General features: G+C 40.9%; 1 protein-coding gene across 4 annotated transcripts in view; it reads right to left on the bottom strand.

Annotated features, from left to right (window-relative positions):
- Positions 1-23,811, bottom strand: part of SATB2 (SATB homeobox 2) — a 436,014-nt gene that overhangs the window by 61,817 nt on the left and 350,386 nt on the right. For all 4 annotated transcript variants that reach the window (XM_033947177.1, XM_033947180.1, XM_033947179.1 and 1 more), the window contains one exon: positions 16,559-16,756. In XM_033947177.1, coding sequence (XP_033803068.1) covers positions 16,559-16,756 — 198 coding nt within the window. The remainder of the gene's footprint in view (positions 1-16,558; positions 16,757-23,811) is intronic.

Here is a 23,811-nt window from a genome sequence, read left to right as displayed (position 1 = left end):
ATTTGGACTCTTAGACATTTTTCTCTGAAGAGTGCTACTCTGCCATCTAAGATGTGGTTCATTTAAGTGCCTGAACACTCAGGTCTTGATTCTGTAAGTGGTGTCTAACTCCTAGGCACAGTTTGGCACGGTTGTCAATCAACCGCTAAACACCATTGTGCAGAATCACACCTAGCGGCACCTAATCGGTCTTAAGCACCAGTAGGCATTAAGGCCCGGATTCTCTAAACGGTGCAGTTTTCGGTGGCCACCTTAAAAGCAGCCGCTGATCGCATGTCAATCATACGACGGCGCCATTTAGAGAATCATGCCTTTGGGAAAGGTAGGCGCTGGAAATGTAGGCCAGGGTTTTCAAGGCCTACATTTCCAATGCCTACCTTTGACATGCATCATGCCTATATAGGTGCTTTACAGTGCCTTATGCCACTTCTGGCGTTAGCCATTCCTACAGTTGGTTCAATTCTGGCATCTTGAAATTTGTTTTAAATGGTCTTTTAAATGCCGTGTTGCTCTTAACTTAGGTGGCGTTTATAGAATATGGCCCTAAAATCCTTAGGCACACTCCATTTAGACCAGGGTTTTCTACCAGCGCTTGATTCAATCCATGCCCAAACTTCACCCCGAATCAACCCCTAACCATGCCTATTTGCTGTGTAGGCACTGGTAGGTGCCTTGATGTAAACACCTACTTCAGCGTGGTAAGCGCCTATCAGCTATTTTTTGAAAAATTGGTTTGTAATAGTGCTTTCAATTATCAGTGCCAATTAAGTCAATTGAAAAAATTAAGTTAAGCAGCTAGATCGATGACTTTTATAGGATCAGGACCTCAGTGCTCAGAAATACACCTTACCTGAACTACAAGCTTGTGTTGTGCTGAATATTAGCTAGTACACTAAGTTCTTGAGAATGGTATGCATTCCAGCATCATCGCTGAGTCAACCTTCCACCAAGAACATAGACTGAGATACTGTAGCAGAGGCATTCTACCTGTAAGACCTTGTGCATTCAGCCTAGGCTGATCCAGGAGTCAGCTGTGATGATACCAGAGAAGTGATATCTGACACATCAAGGGAACTAAGGGCTCTTCCATATGCATCCCTCAACTTGAATTAGGATGTTTTCTTTCATGTGTTTCATAGTTAGATAAAAAGAAAACTCAGTTGGGTTGTGGCCTTCAAGTGTAATTCAGGACTTGAGGAAAGGGATGTTACCAGTGGTGTACCTCAAGGTTCTGTTCTTGGGCCTGTTCTTTTTAACATTTTTATAAACGATATTGCTGAAGGGTTGTCAGGTAAAATTTGCCTCTTTGCGGATGATACCAAAATCTGCAATAGAATAGACATGCCGGATGGTGTGAATAACATGAAGAAAGACCTGGTGAAGCTTGAAGAATGGTCTGAAATTTGGCATCTAAAATTTAATGCTAAGAAATGCAAGGTCATGCATTTGGGCTGCAAAAACCCAAGGGAACAGTACAGTTTAGGGGTGAAGAACTTATGTGCATGGCAGAAGAACAGGACGTGGGTGTGATTATATGTGATGATCTTAAGGTGGCCAAACAGGTTGAAAAGGTGATAGCGAAAGCTAGACGGATGCTAGGTTGCATAGGGAGAGGTATGGCCAGTAGGAAAAAGAAGGTATTGATGACCCTGAATAAGACTTTGGTGAGACCTCATGTAGAATATTGTGTGCAATTCTGAAGGCCGCACCTTCAAAACGATATAAAAAGGATGGAGTTGGTACAGAGGAAGACTACTAAAATGGTATGTGGTCTTCATCATAAGGTAGCGGTTCTCAACCTGTGGGTCATGACCCCTTTGGGGGTCGAATGATCCTTTCACAGGGGTCGCCTAAGACCATCAGAAAACACATATTTCTGATGGTCTTAGGCAGTGTTCTTCAACCGCCGGTCCATGGACCGGTGTCAGTCCGCAGAAATTTTCTGCTGATCCATTAGGCCCAAGACAGCGTTCTTCAGCCGCCGGTCCATGGTGCGATCAATGTGGCATCTTCGGGCCAGCTCCATGAGTGCTGCAGTGCACAAAGCCGTGGGAAAAGGCTCCTACATGCGCCCTGCGCCTGAACCGGAAGCCTTCTCTCTGACGTCCAAACGTCAGAGGGAAGGCTTCCAGGGGAGGCACGGGACGCGCGCAAGGATCGGCTGCCCACAGCTTTGTGCAAAGCAGCACTCAGGGAGTCCCGAAGACACTGCGTTGATCGCACAGTGGACCAGGTCAAAGATAACACCGGGGAGCAGGCCAAAAGGCAAGGCACATGGAGGGAGAGAGACAACAACGGTAGGGGAAATGCTTTTATTTTTTTTTATTTAGTGATTGATTTGTCTGTTTTTTTAAATTTAGTGATTGATTTGTCTGTTCAGGAAGAAATGCATTTGTTTCTTTTCCTCTGGGGTTGTACTGCTTGCAGAGTCTTGCATCTTAGGGTTTGTTTGTAAATATTAGTACTTTTAGTCCTGCATTTGCATGGGGTTATCTGTTTTCTGGTAGGAATGAAAGTTAAAAAGCATAAGTGTGCTTTGTGTATTTTAATTTTGTGGTTAACCATTATGTGTTGTTAATATATAATTATATTGTGTATATATATGAAAAATGAATGGAAAAATGGTGTTACAATTAGTTCTATTATGGGGCGGGGTCTGGGGCAGAGATTGAGTGGAGATGGGCACGACTTAGCCCAGTGTTCTTCAACTGCTGGTCCGCGGACCAGTGCTGGTCCACAAAATAATTATTTTATTTCCTCTGGTCCATAGCTGTCAAAAGGTTGAAAAACACTGGTCTTAGGAACCGAGACACCACTCCTCTATCCGTCTCACATGCAGATACGCCCCCATACATTTATTTGTAATTAGAAATAAATATTTCACAATATATAATTACATATTATTTTTGTGATTAATCAATGTTTTAATTATGTTCAATTTGTAACAATGAAAATACATCCTGCATATCAGATATTTACATTACGATTCATAACAATCGCCCTTTTTGCCGCTGCCACACACTGCGCAGACGACTTCATTGACTTGTCTACCAGTACTCCCAAGTCTCTTTCCTGGGGGGTCTCTCCGAATACTGCACCAGGCAACAAATTTATTAATATAAACCTAATAAAAAACTGAGCACATATATAAATACATAAATATAAAGTCCTTAGTTTTTAGTGACCTGACATGGTCCATGTTTCTGCCTCTAGGTCACTAAAGAGCAAGGACTTTATATTTATGTATGTGCTCAGTTTTTAATTAAGTTTATATTAATAAATTTGTTGATTCCAAGGTTGATGTGTACAGTCCGACTCCCCACTTGTTTTTCTTTTTCTGCTCTGTTTTACGTGGGGTTGGGTTTCCTAGTTTTTGTGGTTTGTACTTGTTTCAGATGCCCATAACATGAATAGAATTTCTAACAAAACTACCATAATCTACTGGCATTACTCACCCATCACATCCTGGATCACATACCCAGAAGGTGGATAAACATTTGAATACTGTGGAATACTGTACATAGTTTTAAGTAGGTTCAGGGAGAACCATTTTAAGAAAGCCAATTTACTATATGGGGTAATTTTATAAAGGATTTCCAGTATACAAAGCCTGCTTTACACACAGAAAATATGTGACTACAATCTGCATACAGGAGTTCCAGTAGTAGTTTGGGCGGAACAAAGGTAGAGTTGCAATGTATACATGCAACATATGAATGCACATGTACACGTGAGTGCACATGTGCATTTACACCAAGTTATAAATGTGCATGAGAACCTTTTGTCCTGTTATAAAGTCAGGTTGCAGGTGTGTAAGTCTCTATTTTCATATGCAAATGGCTTTGAGAATTGTCCTCAGCAGAGAAATACTGTTTCTTGTTCAGAACATTTATTACCATTAACACTCCAGATGGGCCATCAGCCCTTATTTTTCAAACACTTCCAGCTAGAGTAATTAAAGTCGGTAAATAACCTGCATCCCAGGAGTTATTGCTTTGGTATGCTGAAGCCTTATTCCTTAAGCTGGTCTTGGAATACCAGCCAGCCACTCTGGGTTTTTTAGATATCCACAACGAATATGTATGAAATATTTGCAAATGCACCCAAGAAGAGGGTGATAGAGAAACATTTTCCTTCAAATTCTGGCACTAGGCAAGGATTGCAATTAATATGAGTCCAATTACAACACCAAGACTGCTTGTACTCTTCTCTTCAGGAAAATTAAACAGGGAACTGGCCTGACGGCTGACACGCCTCATATCAGCAAGTAAAAATCAGCTTCAGTGTCAAGATCCTTTTTATTGAAGTGCATTAATGTAGCACTGCTGTGCAACTGATTTTCAAGAACTGGGTCTGTTTCAAGCAATTTATAAAGCGCTTTGGAGACCCCCAATTCTAGAGAGATTCAAGTGTATGCACATGGATTTTCTGTTGTTTGAAACAACATAAGATTACAGATTTCTAATATGCAGTCAGGGAATGAGGAGAAGTCCCCTCGTGAAACAGAACACCTGTAGCTAACTGGCACAATAATCCTTTTAAAACAGCAAGTACTCATTTCCATTTGTGCACTGAACTGAAGTTTCAAAACTCTGGAGTCGCATTCGAAAATCAACAATCAAACTCCTGGAACGAATCCAACAGAATGAGAACATCAGTGGCTCCTGGTATTCAGGTGTCCGTATATTTCAATTTTTTTTTTCCTCTTTGCTGTATTTATGGTTTGTTTTTTTTCTTACAAAGTCCATTGGAAAGTAAAGTATTTGACTCAAATTCTGTATATTGTGCCATAAATTGCAAACATAAGTCAGCGCACACAGCTGATTTGTGCACACAATTTAATTAACAAGACAATCAGTGCAGATTACTGGCAAATAATACTTCATAAATGGCATTAATTAGAAGTTACATGCACAGCTTGATAAGTACATTCTATAAAGTGGTGCTCATCAGATCAAGTTTCAAGTTTATTATAAAATTTGATTAATCGCTCATTCAAAATTCTAAGCGATGAACAAATCAATAAAATTACAAAATAGGGGGGGACAAACAAAAGTAACAAAAAACTAAACGTTACAAAACATATTGAAGACTAACTTAACAAACATAATAACATGTGAGGAAAGGATGGGGCCAGAAATACAATTTGGTTGATAGAAGAAAAGACACTTATGGTTGAAAACAATAGGAAGGGAAAGAGTCTCAAGAAGTTATGCAAATAAAAATGAAGCTCCTAGACAGTCCTTTTAGTCATTAAATGCATCTATAAAAAGAAAGCTTTTAAGTTTGCTCTTAAATTTATCCAAATTTTTCTCCTCTCTTAAGTAAATAGGGAGGGAATTCCATGTTTGAAGAGCTGTAACAGAAAAGATGAAGTGCCCTCATGTATTAATAATTCTAAGTGAGGGGATGACTAATAAGTGTTGGTCACTGGACCTCAGTAATCTGGATGAGGTATTAAGGAATCAATGATTTGTAAACGAAAGCCGGAGTTTTGTATATCAGAGATTTGAAGCTAAGCAAACTTAATTTGTACATTATGCGATGTGCGACAGGAAGCCAGGGTGCTTTTTTAAGAAGAGGGAGACCAAGAAAATGAGACCACAAACATGAAAAGATAAGTTTGAATAAATAATTTATTAAGTTTAATATAAAAGATTCTAAATACTGTTGAAAAGAAATTTAAATAGAGTATTTATTAGAGTAGATCCGGTGAAGACATATGCACATCAAGCTTAACGCTATGAAAGTTGTTTGAACGTGGAGTGGTGCATCTGAGGATCCAGCTGACATTCCTTATCACTTGATTCTAAGGAGAACAAGTTTAATACTTTGTTTTTAAGAAGAGGGGTCACGTGATTGAATTTCTTAGCTTTCATTATAAGTTTGATTGATGTGTTCTGGATCTAGCGTGAATCTGAAAAGGGGGCATGGCTAGAGGAGAAGCATGGGCAGATCATGGGCATTTCTAAAAGTTAAGCATACGCCTGATCTGCACACAACATAGGCACAGGTATTTAGGCCTGGTTCTTCTTGGCCTATATGGGCTCACCTACATGTTAGTGACACATACTGCCACTAAGCATGATTTTATATATGGCATGTGCCTATTATAAAATCGCACTAAGTGCCATTCTGATCAGCGTTGATTTTTTTTTTTAGGTGCCATACATGGAATCAGGCCCTTGGTGCATATCTATGATAATTACTATCTAGTTTCTAGGGTATAACTATAATGGAAAGCATTTTGGGGGGTCATATTGAAAAAATGCCAGTGTTCTTAGTACTAACTTACCTTTATATTTATTCATTTTATGTTTATTTGTATTTATAATATTTAGCAAAATCCAATCTTGAGTTGCAAAATTAATGGGTAACTCTCATTCTGAATGCAAAATGGTGGTAGTGAGGGAGGGAGGAGGAACTGGAAGCTGTTTGTTCCAATGTGACCAGTTAAGAGGTCATTGTTAGTAGCTGAGGCCTTTAGATTCAGTTATTAACTAGGCCTCTAGGCATCTTTTGTGACCTGTTTATTGAAATGATGCATGGTTTAGTCCTTTGGGAAGTTTCTGATGGCGGGGTAATTAGATGAAAACTTTAGGAAGCATTGTGGCTTTTCTCTTTTTTGAGCAGTTTGGTTTATATGAAGAAACAACTACATGCCAACTGTTTAATTTGATGTTGATAAAGAGATTTGAACATAAAATGAAAGATATCTCATCCAACTAGCTGAATATGTTCCACTGAATTGGCAGTGGGATGGCAAAAGTGATTATAATGCAATCAGATTTGATATACTCACCAGAGAATGTTAAGTCTATTGAGGTAGCATTCAACTTTAAAGATAAAGACTATGATAAAAACTTAGTAAGAAAATATAATTGTAAGTTGTGTAATTGTATGAGGCATAGCGATTGTTTAAAAATACCATCTTGGAATCTCAAATAAAATGCATTCCATGAAATAAAGAAGACTGAAAGAAGACTGGCAGTGTGGTTGAATAGTGAAAAGGCATCTTTTGAAAAATAAAAACCAGACTCCATTTACAAGAACTGAAAAGAGCATAAACACTTGTAAGCTAGATAAAGAAGTAATGGCAAGCCAAGAGAGAATTCGAAGAGAAACTTGCCAAAGAGTCAAAACCTAGTAATTAAACCTTTTTCAAATAAAACAAAATTAAGAAGCCTGTGAGGAAGTCATTCAGATCTCTGCATAACAAGACAGTAAGAAGGAATGCTCAGGGAAGATGAAGAAATGGTAGAAAACTGAACAAACTCTTTGTTTTAGCTATTATTGAAGAGGATGTCCACATGATGTCCACACTGGAAGTGTTTCTGAAAGCAGTAAGCTAGAGGACATGAAGCTAATATAGCACCAATTTTTGCTCCTGAGGCAATCCTGGAACCAATGGATCAGAGGGACTGACATTGGTGCCAAGTAAAATAGTAGAAGCTACATTTATAGAACTGGGGAAGAACCAATATGGTTTAAACAAAAGGAGACACGTCAATATTCAGAGCCTGAGACAAGTCATGCTGAGTTAGATGAAGGTCCATTAATTCCCATCTTGTCTAGGATGGTGAATAATTTGGGTCAAAAGCATTTGTATGATCCCAAAAAGAATATCAAACTTCTCCTTGGTCCTTTCAAGAGATACACAATGACTTTGCCAAGTCTACCTGGCTAGTAATTATTTTATGGAGTTTCCCTCTAGAAACATGTACAATCCTCATTTGGATCTGACTACATTAGTCACCTTGACCACATCCTCCAGCAACAGATTCCAAAGCTTAATTATGTGATGAGTGAGAAAAAAAAACCTTTCACTGATTTATCTTCAATCTGCTGGTTATTAGGGTCATGAGTGTCCCTTTGTTTTAGTCTTGTTTGAAAGGTTAAACAACTATTCTTTTTATAACCGTTCTACCCAATTCATAATTTAAAAACTTAAAGAACATCATAAGAATTGTCATACTGGGACAGACTGAAGGTCCATCAAACCCAGCATCCTGTTTCTAACAGTGCCCAACTTAGGTAACAAATACCTAGCTAGATTCCAAGCAGTAAAACAGATTTTATATTACTCATCCTAGGAATAAGCAGTGGATTTCCTCAAGCCATCTCAATAATGGCCTATGGACTTCTCTTATAGGAAATTATCAAAACCTTTTTTAAACCCTGATAAGCTAACTGATTTCACCACATTCTACAGCAATGAATTCCAGAGTTTAATTACACGTCAATCATATCCCCTCTCAGTCATCTCTTTCCAATAGGCCCATTACTCAAAAAAAAGCTGAGCTCCTTATTTTATGTTCCTAAATTATGCTCCTGTTTTCAGCCATACCTAGAAGCCTAAGTTTTCTGCTAAAACTTCATTTCCAGGGCTGGTTCAAGGGGTAATGGCTCCGTGAGCCAACTTTAGGCAGTTTCCCCCCCCCCCCCCCATTACATCACTTCTGGCACCTCTTTCCTCTCCTCCTTCTCCTACCCCATCCATGGGTTTGGCATCTCCCCCTTCCTGGTCTAGTCTCTCTTTCCCCCTCCTGTCCTCCTCTCTTAGGGTCTGGCACTACACTTTCACCTCTCTTACTTCCCTGCAATCATGTAAAGATTATATTGGTCATTGGTGTTCTGCCTTCTCTGATGCAATTTCCTGTGGGCTGGATGCAGCAGCGGTAACACCCAGGGGCTGACTGAATATGATATGTCATGCTGCTGCAGCTGCCACTAGCAACCGATGTAAACCTTGCAGGACCACAGTGGAATAAAAAAGGTGAGAGAGCAGTGGGGGAAGAGAAAATGGGAGAGGTTGGACTGGGGGGAGGAGGGAAGAAAAGGCTTAACCTGTAGATCATGTAAGGTTAGAGACTGGGCCACAGCCTCACCTGGTCCAATGGTTAAACCGGGTCTGTTCATCTCAATTGCGAGATGTAGGGCATAAAGAAGAAGCACTGTGGGTTAATCTGAAAAGAGGGAATAGAAAATGTATTTACATTGGTGTGATCCTCCCCTTCCAGTTATCGTCCTATAGGGTAGACACTCTGGAGGGTTTGAATAACATGATCTGATATCTGGCAAAGCTTTAAGAATAGTCTGCTAATTGGCAACTAAGATATAATGCTAAAAAAATGCAGTCATGCACTTGGGCTGCTAAAATCCAGAACAGTATAGTATAGGAGGCAAAGTACTTCTGTGTGCAGAAGAGGGGGACTTGGAGGTGATTGTGTCTGATGATCTCAGGGTGGCAAAACAGGTTGAAAAGGTGATGGTCAAAGCCAGGAGGATGCACATAGGTAAAGGGAGGTGGAAATGCCATTGTGTAAATCTCTGGTGAGGCCCCATTTGGAATATTGTGTGCAATTTTAGAGACCCCAGCAACAAAAAGATATAAAGAGGATGGAGTTGATCCAGAGAGCTGCTATAAAATTGGTTAGTGGTCTTTGTCATAAATTGTATGGGACAACAACAACAAACCACTCCAAATTTGCCAAAATTCCTACTATAGAAAAAACACAAAAAGGCAACCTAGATCCGTTTTAAGCGGCGTGCTCTCTCGCCCGGGCACCCCGCCCTCCAGCCGACCTCTTTGTTCGTGTTCCGTCGGGGGTCAGGTTCCTGAAGAAGGGCTCCTCCCGAAACCAGCGCGGTCGAACCTTTTCTCCTGGCGCGGTTTTTTGCGTTTATCAGTTTGTGAGATAGTTTCAGATAAGTATTGTGTTCATTTGATTTTTGTATGGTGATTTTTGATTTTGTTGTGTGAGTCGGGGGGTCTGGCTGGCAGGGTTTGTTTGGGGGTCGCTCAGGTTGTTTGTGTTGAGTTTGATTTACTCACTTTGATTGTTTGATTTGTTTGATTTAGTGGACTCAGGTCCCTTTAATTTCAGCACACTCAGGGTGCTCAATGATGGTGTGTGGGTGGAGGCTTACCGCCTTGACCCAGAAGTGAAGTGTCGGAGCTGTGCTCCTATCACTGAGGGTTCACACTGAGAGCACCCTATATTATATTCTTCCTATTTTGGTTTGTTAGTTGCGAGCCAATTTTGGTGTCTTGAGCGTCCCACACACAAACCTTGATGTGACTAGGTTGCCTTTTTGTGTTTTTTCTATAGTATAAATTGTATGGGGACAGACTTAGGGACCTTAATATGTGTACTCTGGAGGAAAGATGGGAGAAAGGGGATATGATAGAGACGTTTAAATATCTCCTAGAGCTCTCAGCCATGAAACCCTGGAAGTTACATTCATTCCTTTTGCTACTGATTTCGGAAAAGGAATTCCTCTACCCTAACCCTGTTCATTAGCACAAACAATGTGGTTCCTTTCACCAAAATATAACTGCTTTCTGTTTCTTGGCTGCAATATCTGCCATCATTGAAGTATCTAGAAAACCTTCCACTCAGCACTGCTACCTCTTCAAATGGATGAGATTCTCTTCCTGGTGTGCACCACATTTTCTAGAACCCATTACATATTCACTTCCATCCACGCCTACCATCGCCTAACTTTGGGACGCTGTTTGGAAAATTTAGCCCTAAGTGCGCCCCATTGTGATGCTCCCATTGAGGTAACAAGATATAGAATTGCCCTTTAAGAGGATAATGTTAGAAAACATTATACATAATTCACCACATTTATAATTATATGTAACTAGTTTTTTAGCCCGTTACATTAACGGGTGCTAGAATAGATGTGTAAACTTAAGCATTTCTTTCTTTCTTTTCCCCCTGTCCAGCAGCACCCCTTCCCTGCTCCTCCTGTCCAGCAGTAGCCCTTCTCCCTTCTTTTTACCTCCCCCTGTCCAGCAGCACCCCTAGCTCTCTTCCCCAAGCAGGCTTATCTGAGAAGTTTCCCTTGTTTTCAGAAGCGGCTCTGGCTTTTTCAGCTGGGGAAAACGCCGTACCCGTAGCAAACTGCCACCACCGCTGGAGAAACCGCCGAATGTGTCACAAATCACCACAGGCTCCTTCTACTGCGCATGCGGGGGCATGGCACCACAGAGGCACGGAGCCACGAAGATTGAATTGCACATGCGCGCTAAGGGTTTTATTATAGTGTATGAGCAATTTTATGCATACTTTTAAACGTTTATAAAGTGACCATTCCTAGCCTCTAGGACAGAAATAGCTAAAGTTTGAACATTACATATACAGTACACTGTACAAAATCCAAAGAATATTTGAATAATCTGGCAGCCTTGCTCATGTATATGCAAGTCTGCTCTGGAGTAAACCTAAATATACAGGCATGCCTGTCACCACTAGCTGCATGTATGGGTGATGATTTTGTAAAATCCCTGCTTTTCAGACATATACCAGATGCTTTAACTTATCCAGCCAGTTCTAGAATTTCTAAATATATCATTGTAGTCACCCTACTCTATCTCATTTTCTTTCCACAATTTTGTCACATTTTCTTTTAATATAGATTACACAGTGTATCCCCAGAGGCTTGCAGCACGCAGGCAATGTTACCACTGGGTAAGTTGGACACTGCTTAGGAGAATGTTATCCTCATCTATCTCTTTCATAAACTGAAGCCTGCTGTCAACGGCGGGAGCTCCATTGTTCAGGAACTTTGCCCTTTGTCCACTTATCCCTTGTACTAATAAGCTTCAGCAGCTTATGAGAAGAATATACACTCATAAAAAAGGCTGATATTGGAATTCCAACATTTTCTTTGAAAGCAATGGTATGAATGGGACACTTGCTGCTGAACTGTTCATTGGTATGTTTTAGAAATAATTGAGTGAATGAGCAGCTGCTAGGTCAGGGAGATAGTCTGAGTCAGTCCTGGACGTTGTTATACATAGGTACACCGATTTGCGCACACAACTAAGGACGCCATATATAGAATTTAGGCTTATGTGCACAGTATTTTGGGGGGGGTATATTTTTTAGAGGGGCATCAGGGTGGAGAATAGGTATGAAAGCGCTAATCAGCTAGTGTACATTACCACAGCACTAACTGGTTAGAGCATCCATAACACCGGAGCCCTTAGGGCCTGATTCTCTTTAGGATGCCAATCTTGGTGGATACCGAAGAGGCAGAACATCAATCGCGTGTCAATCATGCATCAGCATCAGCATTTTGCAGGCCTACATTTAAGGCATCTGTCTCGCGCCTATGGAGGCACACTTAAGCATGCCCAAGGCCACTACTGGGTGAAACCATGCCCACGCCCCGTCTTGGGTGTGCTTAAGTGTCCCTATGCATTTCCCTAAGCTGCTCATGCTGGTCTTGGCTTCCTTACGACATCACATCCTGGTCCCATGACCAGGAAGTGACATCAGAAGGGAGCTGAGGCCAGCATGAGCAGGGAGGTGGAGATGCTGCTCATGCTGGCAAGCATTTTAAGAGGTACGCAGGCAGGAGGGGGAGGAGAGGCACCTGCGCCCCTTTTCAGACAGTGCCTGCAGCAGTCCACCCCTCCCCCCTTTTACTATATCACTGTAATCAGAACTTCATAAATTCAATTTTCAATGCTCCCAAATCAATCTAGTCTTCAAGCTTTCCAAAACAAGCACATAAACCTGGTTCTCAAACCAAATGTGTGCATATACATCTCATGAATATTTATTATGGATATTCTGAAAACACAAGGGCTAGATTTTAGAAGCACATATGTCTGTTACATGTCTGTTACTGTTCCCCAGAGTTTCATGCAAATCTAATAAGGCACAACAATGTATGTCTTTTGGATCTACTCTTAAAAAGACCCTGGTACAACTGTGACTTGGAAATCTCCATAGCCACAAGATAATTTCTACAGCTTAATTTTCAACCAAATACCCCTTTGGGTAAAAAAGCATAATATAGTCTACGACACACCATATAGAGACTCTTGACAAAGGCACATCTGCTGAAACACTGCCAATGTCATCTGTTTACACCGTATTGTCTACCAATAAAGAATACCTTGGATTACCCATCACTGAGTATACGACATCTTTTTGTCTCACGACTCTCCTATTTACATTTACAACTCTCCCAAAACCTTATCTATATTATTATAATTTAAATGCTAGTATGATCACTTATACCAGTGTTTTTCAACCTTTTTTGGGCAAAGGCACACTTGTTTCATGAAAAAAATCACGAGGCACACCACCATTAGAAAATGTTAAAAAATTTAACTCTGTGCCTATATTGACTATATATAAAGTAATTCTCTTGAATAGGAATCAAATAAACACAAAGAAAGTATTTTATAATTACTTTATTATGAAATATTAAGTAAACAGAATAGTGAAAAATTATAAAATACTTTATTCAGTGCGAAACCTGGGCCTGTTTGGCTGAACACAAAGCTGATATTCTGGCTGGAATCGAAGAAAGACACACACGTAGCTCTTCGTCAACAGCTCTCAGTCTCTCTCTGTATTTGGTTTTTATAACATACAAAAATAGACAAATATACCCTCCATCCTTTTTATTAAACCACAATAGCAGTTTTTAGCGCAGGGAGCTGCGCTGAATGCCCTGCGCTAAAAACCACTATTGCGGTTTAGTAAAAGGTGACCATATTGTAAAATATAGACAGCAGATATAAATTCAGAACTGTGCATAGTAAGTGAAGGGAAGTTTTCATCTCTGGTAATTTACCCAGTTAACTATTAAGTTATTTGGGCAAATTCCTTTGAAAACTGTGGTAATACTGCCTCCACTTTGCTAAATTTAAAATAAAATCATTTTTCCTACCTTGTCTGGTGATTTCTGGTTGCACTTTCTTCTTCTGACTGTGCATCCAATCTTTCTTCCCTTCTATCAGCCTGTATGCTTTCTCTCCTCCACACCTCATTCCCTCCCCCAACTTTTTCTTCCTCTCTCCCTGACCTTTCTTTCTTTTTTTCTGTTTCTCTTCTTTCCTTCTGTTTCCCTGCCTGCCCCCTTTCTTTCTTTCTCCCTGCCGTTCCCCAAGCCACTGCCACTGCCGCTGCCATCGGGGAACAGGACCCACCAATGGATAACAGGCCCCAAAGCCGACGCCGACGCATGCTCTCCCTGACGTCAATTCTGCAATCGGAGAGGAAGTTCTGCCCAGCCAGGCAGCGATTGGCTGGCCCGAACTTCCTCTCCGACTGCAGAATTGACGTCGGGGAGAAGAAGACTTATCGGCTTGATAGATTAGATCGCCAAGACAAAGTGAGTCCTGGGTGATCGACTCACTTTGCCTTGGCGAGCTACTGGCGCCCCTGCCTCGGGCCCCCTGTCAGCTCCGGGCCCCTGAATGCAGGACTGGTAGTACTGCCCTGATGGCGGCCCTGCGGCACACCAGGCAACAGCGGTTGAAAAACACTGACTTATACTATATACATATTTTCAGTGTACAATGAAGTCATCACACCGTATCAGCTACATTGAAAACTTATTTAAATAATGACCAAATATTACTACTATCTAGATTATTTCTTGCCTTGCTCTTGATCCATCCTCCTACCACTTTTTCCTAGCATCAGGACGTTTAAATGGATTTTCAGCCTGATATTATCTGTACATGGGCTGGAAATTCTTTTTCTCTCATACCATTACTTGACTAAACAATAGTAATTCTACAAAAAGCAACTGTGAGAATAGAAAATATAATAAGATAGAAAAAAGTGAGTTCATGACTAAAGAAGGCAATCTACAAAGATATCATAAGCAATACAACTATATTTAAAATGCTTTCATGCATATGCAAATTCAATTGAATAAACAGTACTTACATTACATTATGGAAAAAAAATCAACTTTTTTTCTTCCCTTTTTGTATTTTGGGAGTGTAAAACTTTCCTTCAGTTTTGAAAACAATAAACCTAATGGAGGATCCAGATGCTCTTATGTCAAAGCTTTCCAAGCCCCACCTGCTCTCTAGACTGAGCAGTTATGACAGGAACGACTGCATTGGCCACTGCACTTAACCGAGTCACCATTGTAACTGGTAGCTGACCCAAAATTTAAGCTTCTTTTCCTTTTCCATCTCCCTCTCCATCTCCTTCTCTATCCCTCCTCCACCACCTTGGTAATTGTGCTCCTCCCACCACACCTCTGACCAACCCTTACACTTCATTTGAAATCTTAAGTCTCAGGCTGGGTGAGTCCTCCAAATTGGTCTGCACAGAGCCTTGCAATTGCTAAGGCCAGCCCTGACCAAACACCTGGCAAATCATGAATGAAACAAATCTGGAGTGGGAACAACCAAGCCAACCGACCAGGAAATAATAAATCAGGATTTTATTTTCAACTCAGGCTCAAAAAGTATGGTACTTATGTTCACAAGCAGACCCAACATGCTGCCTGTTTCAGCACAAGTACCTTCATCAAGGGTCTTATTGCACTATCTTGCCCAAAATAGATATCAATTCAAAGAAAAGTATATTGTAAAGGCTAAAGAATTTGTGATCCCGACTAAAATATACAAACTGCTCAGCAACACTCATGCCCGTATTCTCTAACCAGCGCCCATGTCGGTGGTCGCCTTAAAAGCAGCCACCAATTGCATGTCAATCATGCGACAGTGCTGGTTTGAGAATCCCACCTCAAGTTCCTACATAGGCACAATTCACGCAAAGATAGGTGCCGGAAATATAGGCCCAGAAAACAATTAGCTGATTACGGCAGGGGATTTCCCAATTAGCTGAGTCAGCAGGATTCCCCAAAGCCACAGTTTTGGGGAGTCCTGCAGACTCAGCTGATTGGAGATTCCCCTGCTGCGATTAGCTGAACCAACAGGGAGATCCCAATTCCTCTCTCCCATCCACCCACTAATCCCCCCAGCACCCCTCCAAAGAGATCCCTCTCCCACTGAGTCCGACACCCCACATATCCCTCTACACAACCCCAACATCCCCACACACTCCTCCACAAACCCCTTTCAGCTTTGGATGGAAAACCGGCAATTGGGATGCCCACTCCCTCCTGCTGGTAGGCCTACTGGAGGGGCCTTAGGCACCTGGGCCAATCAGGGCCTTAGGCCCCTTCCCAGTGCACCCTGGGATGCACTGGGCGAGGCCTAAGACTCTGATTGGCCCAGGCATCTATGGCCCCTAAGGCATGAATCATGCCTACATAGGCACTTTAGGTCGCCTAACGCCACTTCTGGCATTGGCCATACTTACTTTGGCATTCAGTGGCCTAAAGCGCCTACATAGGTGCAATCCTGCTGCCTTTTATTTAGGCGCCAGTAGGTATTTCAACCTCAACATTTTTTGTCATTTCTAACGGCATTCTTTGATTAACCTAGGCGCTGGTTTTAGAATTTCCTGTCAATTCTCAGAGCAGTATGGAGACAGACTGTTCTCACTGCCAACAGCCACTCCAAATGTTATAAGGCTTTAGACTTCACTCCTTTGGATGACAAAACACAGCTAAGCACCAAATTCTAGCAAGTCAGAAGAATTTGACCACAGAATGCTTCAAGTACTAGTGTTACCATTATACGCTTCCTCCATGCCCATATCTGCACATACAGAACCACTCACAGTGCAGTTAGAACCCCCATGCCTGTCCCAAAGGCACCAGATATCTTTTTCCCCTTCCTATGCCTGCTTCCAAATATCACTGTAAGGGTTCTGACCTGTACTGGCTCAGGTGTGAGCTGAACAACATGCTGCATGCGTTCGCTGTGGTGGTGTCTAGATTCTTCCTCGTAGACAACATCCCGCTCATGCTGAGTTAGGTTCAAGAAGCGGCGGATGGTGCACAGGTTTTCCCAAAGAGTACGGTTTTCTGGACTTGGGTTCTCCTTCCAACGTAGCAGCTCACATAACCAGCCCTGAAACCAAAAGGATCAGAGCAGTTAAGTAACCAAATACTTATTAAAAAAAAAACACACCCACAGATTGATTCACTAACAACTTTGGAAGCATAAACCCTTTGTCTATGGAGCTGTTAGCTCTAACATTACAAACAAGCTACTATTTTGTATTTAAGCTCTAATTCCTAATGAACAGGACATTTTCAGGCAGTTAATAATTCTTTTGGAGAAACCAAAGCACAAAAGTCTTTAAATTCAGACAAAGAACTGACTTAATATCCTGTCCAGAGGGAATTATTGCTATGAGATACTAAAATTTAGTTTGCTTAAAAGATATTCAAAGGGTTCTTTTAGACTTAAACATAAAGAGACAGGTACACAACAATGCAGAGAGACTCTCTACCAGATTTAGGGGTCCTTTTATCAATCTGCAGAAGGGGTTTAATGCGCATTAAACCGCCTGCATTGAGCAGGCGTTAGTTGTTTAGCCGGCCGCGGGGCTTAGCGCGTGATGAAATGTCCAATGCGCTAACTAACCCCGCTAGCGCGGCTTGATAAAAGGATCCCTTAATGTCACGTGGTGGGGACAATCCAAAAACACATTCCATGGAATCTACAAGAACATTCTGAAAACTTCTAAAACATAATGCTTGAGATATTTCCATTAAAAAAAACCCCAACCCTTATTATAGAAAACATAAGATCCAACTGTGTTACACCTGAAAAGCAACTGCAATATTTAAATATTTTTAAAAAAACATTCAATGCCACCAAAAGCCACTGTTAGTGTAACAGTCTAGCGTGTCTTCTGCCTTTACCACCCCCCTCTCCAAAAGGCAAGATTTGATTATCTCCGCTGTATCGGCCAAGACAGCAACACCAGCTGTTGTCATTGTGCAGTCTCTTCCTCACGGCCTACATGTTAATAACCTGATCATAGCATTTTCCCCTTCAACTGCGGGCTGCAGCACAGCAAAGAGACAAAAACCCAGGCCCATCTGCAGCAGCTGTAGGCACTGAACTGTGAAGCCTCTGGGGATTGATGAACTAATCTGGAACACAACACTGTCTTGTTTTTACAAGTGAGAGGCCACATTTGCACAGACCTGCTCTTTTCTTGAAATATACTGGGAGGAAAAAGGTAGAATACAAGGTACCTAATTGCTTGTTTTCTTAGAAGTTAAAAAAAAATCTGTGTATATATGTGTAGACATATATTTGTTTTTACTTGGTACATTATTGAACTGGCCTCATCACAAGGCAAGGGATGGCTTCCTTTAAGAACATTTATTACACTCTCCCCTCAAAACTTCTGAAATATTCTCCAGCCCCCCAAAGTGTTTTCTCGAGGGTCTCCCACATACAAAAGAAATCATTTCTGAAATGGAAAATAAACCATCTGTGGAGGAAAATAAGCTCTGATTTATATCTTTTCATGAAGCTGAATAAGTCTCCGACTGAACGATTTCAAACGTTTCAAGCAGGTATGTTGAACATCTCCCGAGGGAGGCTGCAGCATGGAGGCCAATCATTTGGACAGAAAATAAACGCAAGAATTTGCATCTGGTGAGAGATGAAGTTCTGAGTGATCCAGACCTTTCAGAAGCCAGCACCTGCTGTTCTGATTGAGGGCTGAACTGCATTGTGGGAAGCTTCAGCTACAAATAAGACAGGTGACAGCTGAATACTATCTGTACTTCCAAAAACACTCGGAATGTCTACGTCTAACAGAACAGCGCAGGCTTGGGTGTATTACTAGTACATATAGCTTTGTACAATCACTTACAGCACTGCCACAGATTTCAGTGAGATCTTACTGTATTCAGCTATCAGGTAAAGTCCAGTGTCCTGGTCTTGGAAATATCCGCAAATGGATTGACCATACTCATGCCCATGTGGGCACTTTTGAGCCCACCAAGTTAAATTCAATTAATTTTGATCAAAGGAGAGCAACACGAGGGCTTTCAAAAAAAAGCCTTTCCGTGCTATTCAGAGGACTATTAATCTGAGCAGAGTTTGCTTGGCTGATCAGATTATAGGCTCTAGACTTCAGTTGTACACCGCCTCCACCACAGCAGGCCCCAAGAAATCTGTGATACTTCACAGCCTCAGTCATCCTGCACCATGTGTGCCCAGCTGCTACAATAATTAGCTTATGAATGTATCAGCTGGTTCTGTGATTTTTATAAATAATAACCAACCCTACAGAGCAGAAACATTTTCATGCGTCTAATATTAGCAAGAATTTGCAAGGTAATTAGAGACGGTGATAAAATTACTTAGTTCCCTTATATTTTGTTTTTGGCAACACAATGCTGGATCACTGGATCAATATCTATTTGTATATTTTGCCTATATATTGGTGATAGCTTTCTTCAGAAGAATCGTTTCATTTGATTACTTCTGTAGTCCTCCAAATGCTGGTCTTGTTCTGTTATCCAGGTCATTTTGCAATCAAATTTTCTATGTATCTTTGTGCCTGTACCATATAAGGTTGCCAACTGGTTCTAGCAATGGGGTTGATCCAATCCTAGGCTTATACCACTGCATGAAGGGACTTGTAGTCTAACTATTCAGAGAGAAGACACTGGGGAAATCAGAACTACAAGTCCCTGCATGCAATGGGGGTATACCCAGGACTGGATCAACTCTCTCAAGTGAATCTGGATCCATTTGCAACCCTAACACTATATGAGAAAATTCTACAAGCAATTACAACAAAGCATAATTATTTATTTTCTTCCTTACTTATATGCACTTGCTATGCTGTACTTTGGACACAAAGTTCAGCAAAGTGGTTCACAATCAAAAACAGCAATAAAAAAGTAAAAAAACAAACAAAAAAAACAACAACCACCCTGAAGCTATAACACATGGGTATAGTAGACAATATTCAAGAAATAGGAAGATGGGGCTAAGCAAGATAAAGGGGAGAGGAACGCATGAACGAGGGGGCAGGAGCCGTGGCAAAAGCAAACTCAAATAGCCAGAGTTGACAGCTTTGTTAAACTTAGCATGAGATAAAACTCTTTATAGTTTATAAATCTTTCCTTTGGGCTATGTCTTAATAATAATATTGTAATTTATAGCTAAAGAGACATATGATCAAGAAACTGTTTTATTTTATTTTTGTGATTATGATAAACATACAGAGGGCCTCAAAATAGTATCTGGCGGGCCGTATGTGGCCCCCGGGCCGCGAGTTTGAGACCACTGATCTAACCAAATGTTAAATGCTCTGGAAGTTTGCCCCACATATATTAGATTACAGGGACATCTAAGAGTATATATCACCCCTGAAGTTTTACAGTTAGAAACATGATGTAACTCATATTCTTTTTTGTCACTAGGATTAAGAAAAGACTTGGTACAATCCATAATTTGACACATCTGACACGTACCACATGTCGTGTGACCCCCCTCTCAGTGGTGGTTTCAGTATTGTCCCTTGATGATAGTAAAGCTGGACACAATATTTCTTTTATATTCTTTGATCTGCGATAAGCGATCCGTAGATCAAGCTAAAATCACTTGAACCGATGGTCTTAATAAAGTTCTAGAATGGCAACATTTTTATTAATTTAAAATCGTATTCATTGCCACAAATTTAGTAGTTTCTGCATGTTGCTTCGTTTTTAAGCTCTATCTTAAATATTGCCTCAAAAGCTGCCAATTAGATTTGAGTATGCTAATGAGATAAACGTCCTTCCATCTTTTTTTCAAAAACACGTAGCGCCATGTTCTCTTGTTGCTCAGAACCGTCAGGAGCGTTAGCATTGCCTATAGAAGGTAAAAACATTTTGTAAGAAAGTAAAAGAACTTTTAAAGTGAGTTATTTTGTTTGTCAGTTGAATGTTTGGTAATTTATGCTTGTCTTACTCTTCAGCATTGCTAGAGAATTTTTTCCCTGACGCAGCGGGGGCGTTGTTTGCCCTGCAAACGTAGGCTGTGTCGGATAGATGAAAGAAATAAGCAATGGCCTTGATTATAGAGAGCAGGAGCTAAAACACTTTACGTTACAAATGATGAACACAAATTGAAGCACTTTAGAGCACCAGTGCACTTTTCAACGTAGCACTTTATAGCATCAGTGCACTTTTCAAAGATGAGTACAATTTTTGCATTAATCTGCCGGTTCTGTTTTCTGAAATGAGCCTTTAGGTTAATTATTTTTAGCAAAAAGTTTACATAATGAATTTACAAATAATGAATTAGAGAGACTTTTTTTAGATTAACTTTATTACATTAATAAAATATTTAATAAAATTTTGAAAAATATTAATTTAGTGAAAGGTAGGGAGGATGGGTTCAAGCCGGTGATGTAAAGAGGAACAGGAGAATAGACATTTTCTCTCTAAAAAACCCGGAGTGGGTGAAGCTCCATAATCTGAGGCTTGTTCCTTTGTATATGAAATACCGGTACCTTCAGTGTCATTTTGGTTTTAACCAGTGGTTCTGAGTGTTTGATTTTATAATAGAGTACCACACAACATAATTAAACTAATATCATTCTTGCTGCAAATAAACAGTGTTCTTAGTCAGGGGAATCTTTAACTGGAACTCTAAGGAAGTCCCTTCATTTGTGGTGTCTTGGGGGGATGGGCACCCATTCATTGCTTTCCTTGAGCAGCAGATTGCCTTGAACTGCTCCTGAAATAACCTTCTAAGGAGGTTAATTCAAGTTAATTGTTTTTTCAGTCAATTCTATTAACTGGAAAGTTCTGTTAGATGACAGATAACTTAGAAAATAGATCCACATACTATTTCCTTAAATGAGAGCGTGCCTCATTCTTAAGTTTTTATGGTTCAATAAAAACAAAACCCCACTCAACTCGAGAATAGATGTCATACTCTTAAGGTTCTTAGTGGATCTTAAGCAGGTTTTCTTTGTTGCTGTTGGGAGCAGAACAGCAGTGTTAGCAGGGCCACAACTTTCTGGAGAGCAAATGTAAGGAGAAAAGAAGAGGCATGAGAATGTGACGTAGGATAAGTGGGATAAGAGTTAATTTTTCAAAATGATGGAGGGTCCCATAAAAATTACCCTTTCCTGGACATTGTCAAGGGTTTTGCTCAATATTGGGGGTGCTCAAGCTCCCACAGCACCCACAGAGCTGGTTCCTATGATTAGTGGAGATCTATGAAAAGCTTTGAGTGCATTGGTTAAGTAGAAGCCTTTGAAATAAAAATGTGCTTACATTTGTCACGCCAGTGTGCAAGTAGTCAATGCCAGAGGGGAAACAAACCAAATGGGAAAAGTAGTCTGTTTCAAAGGTATTGTTTTCCACTCAGAATTCAAATGGAGTAAAAAAAAAAAAACAACCCAACCCCAAACAAACCCAACAGCAGCTAGTATAAAGAAATCAAGTATATTATATGAGATAATTATCCAGAAACACTAGCAAAATATTTAGCACTGAGCACCTATGTTTCAGCTGACTTCACCATCTTGACTTCAGTTGAACTCTTGCCAGATATTTCCAGAAGAGTGAGCCTTCTCTCCAGTTCAGCTTCCATGATTAGGTTATAGCAAATCTTTGGAAAGTTTATGTTATTAATAGATAGATACTGGATTTGTGGAGTGCATGCTAGAGGAGGGTTCGGTGTAGTGGCTAAAGCTACATCCTCAGTACCCTGAGGTTGTGGGTTCAAACACATGCTGCTCCTTGTGACCATGGGCAAGTCACTAAATCCTCCCATTGGCCCAGGTACATTAGATATATTGTGAGTCCATAAGGAAAAATACTTGAGTTATCTGAACAAATTCTTTATAAATCAGTCTGAGCTCTCCTGGGAGAACAGTATAAAAAAACTGAATAAATAAAGAAGCATAACAAAAAAACCATTCAAGTGTCATAAAGTTGTTTGGAGCTAATGAACAAAGTTGATGCTTGCATTTCATTAATCCATTTTCCTTCCATAAGAATAGTTCTTGTTTTGAGTAGAAACATCAACTGTTCTTAACAAGGAAAACATACCCATTATGCATTTTATTAGGGAAATCCTGAAAACTCTTTGGTTTGCGGCCCTCCAGGATTGTAGTTTGCACTCCCGATTTAAAGGCTTGTATGAGAAATCTGTTATGGTATCTTGTGAGGAACAGTTACAAAAGGATCTCTAACTGCACAACAAAAATTAAATAATGTATTAAAAAAAAACATGAATATGCATGGTCTTTGTTGAATTGGTATAACACAGGAAGGGGAAACGGATGAAAGGAACAGACATTGGGGTTACTGGGATGCAAACTCTGTTGCTTTTAAGTACTCATTGACTTGCTCCAAAAGGGTCTGGTTCACTAAATGTTCTCCCCTTAGGCACAGAATGGAAGAAGCCTAGGTGTCGGAATTGGGGAGGGGTGGGTCACAGGGGCCATAGCCTCCTCAAAAATTTCTGTTGGTAATAGGGCCGACGATGTATCTATACAGGTGGCACTCTCCTGGGAGTGGCATCTTGCTGCTGGCCAGTGTATTTGCTGGTCTGCTGGCCGGCTCTCTCTCTCACGCGAACCTTCCCCGACATGTACTCCTTCCCCACTCCTTCCTTCCCCCCTAACCACACGTCTACTTTACATTTCTTGTAAACAGTGCAGAGGAACTGATTTCTCAATGCTACCATCGCCCGCCCCAGCGGAAACAGGAAGTTGTCAGACAGGGTGGGACGCAGTGGAAAGAAGATGCCGACCAGCAGCAGGACGGCATTGAGAAATCTGTTTCTCTGCCTGGCAACGTTTACAAGAAATGTAAAGTAGACACACGGTGGGGGGGGGAGAGGAGTAGATGTCGGGGAAGGTTCATGGCAGAGAGAGCTGACCACCAGAGTGCTGCCTAGTGCTACATGATTTGGGGGAGAGGTAGAAAGTAAAGAGGAAGCGATATAGAACTTGAGAGAAGGAGTGAGGGATGGAGAAATGTTGGATTCAAATGAGGGAAGGAGGGAGAGATGTGACACTCAAAAATGGGGTAAGGGGAGGAGGGCAAGATGTCAGATTTGTGAAGGATAGGGAGAGATAGGGGATGGCAGAGGGGGTAGAAGGATCACAGGGAGATGTGGCAGAGGGGGTAGAAGGGGTACAG

Source organism: Geotrypetes seraphini, chromosome 5 (assembly GCF_902459505.1).
Source record: "Geotrypetes seraphini chromosome 5, aGeoSer1.1, whole genome shotgun sequence".
NCBI classification, from domain to species: domain Eukaryota; kingdom Metazoa; phylum Chordata; class Amphibia; order Gymnophiona; family Dermophiidae; genus Geotrypetes; species Geotrypetes seraphini.
Note: the sequence above shows the minus strand (reverse complement) of the source record. Positions and strands in the feature narration are given on the sequence as shown.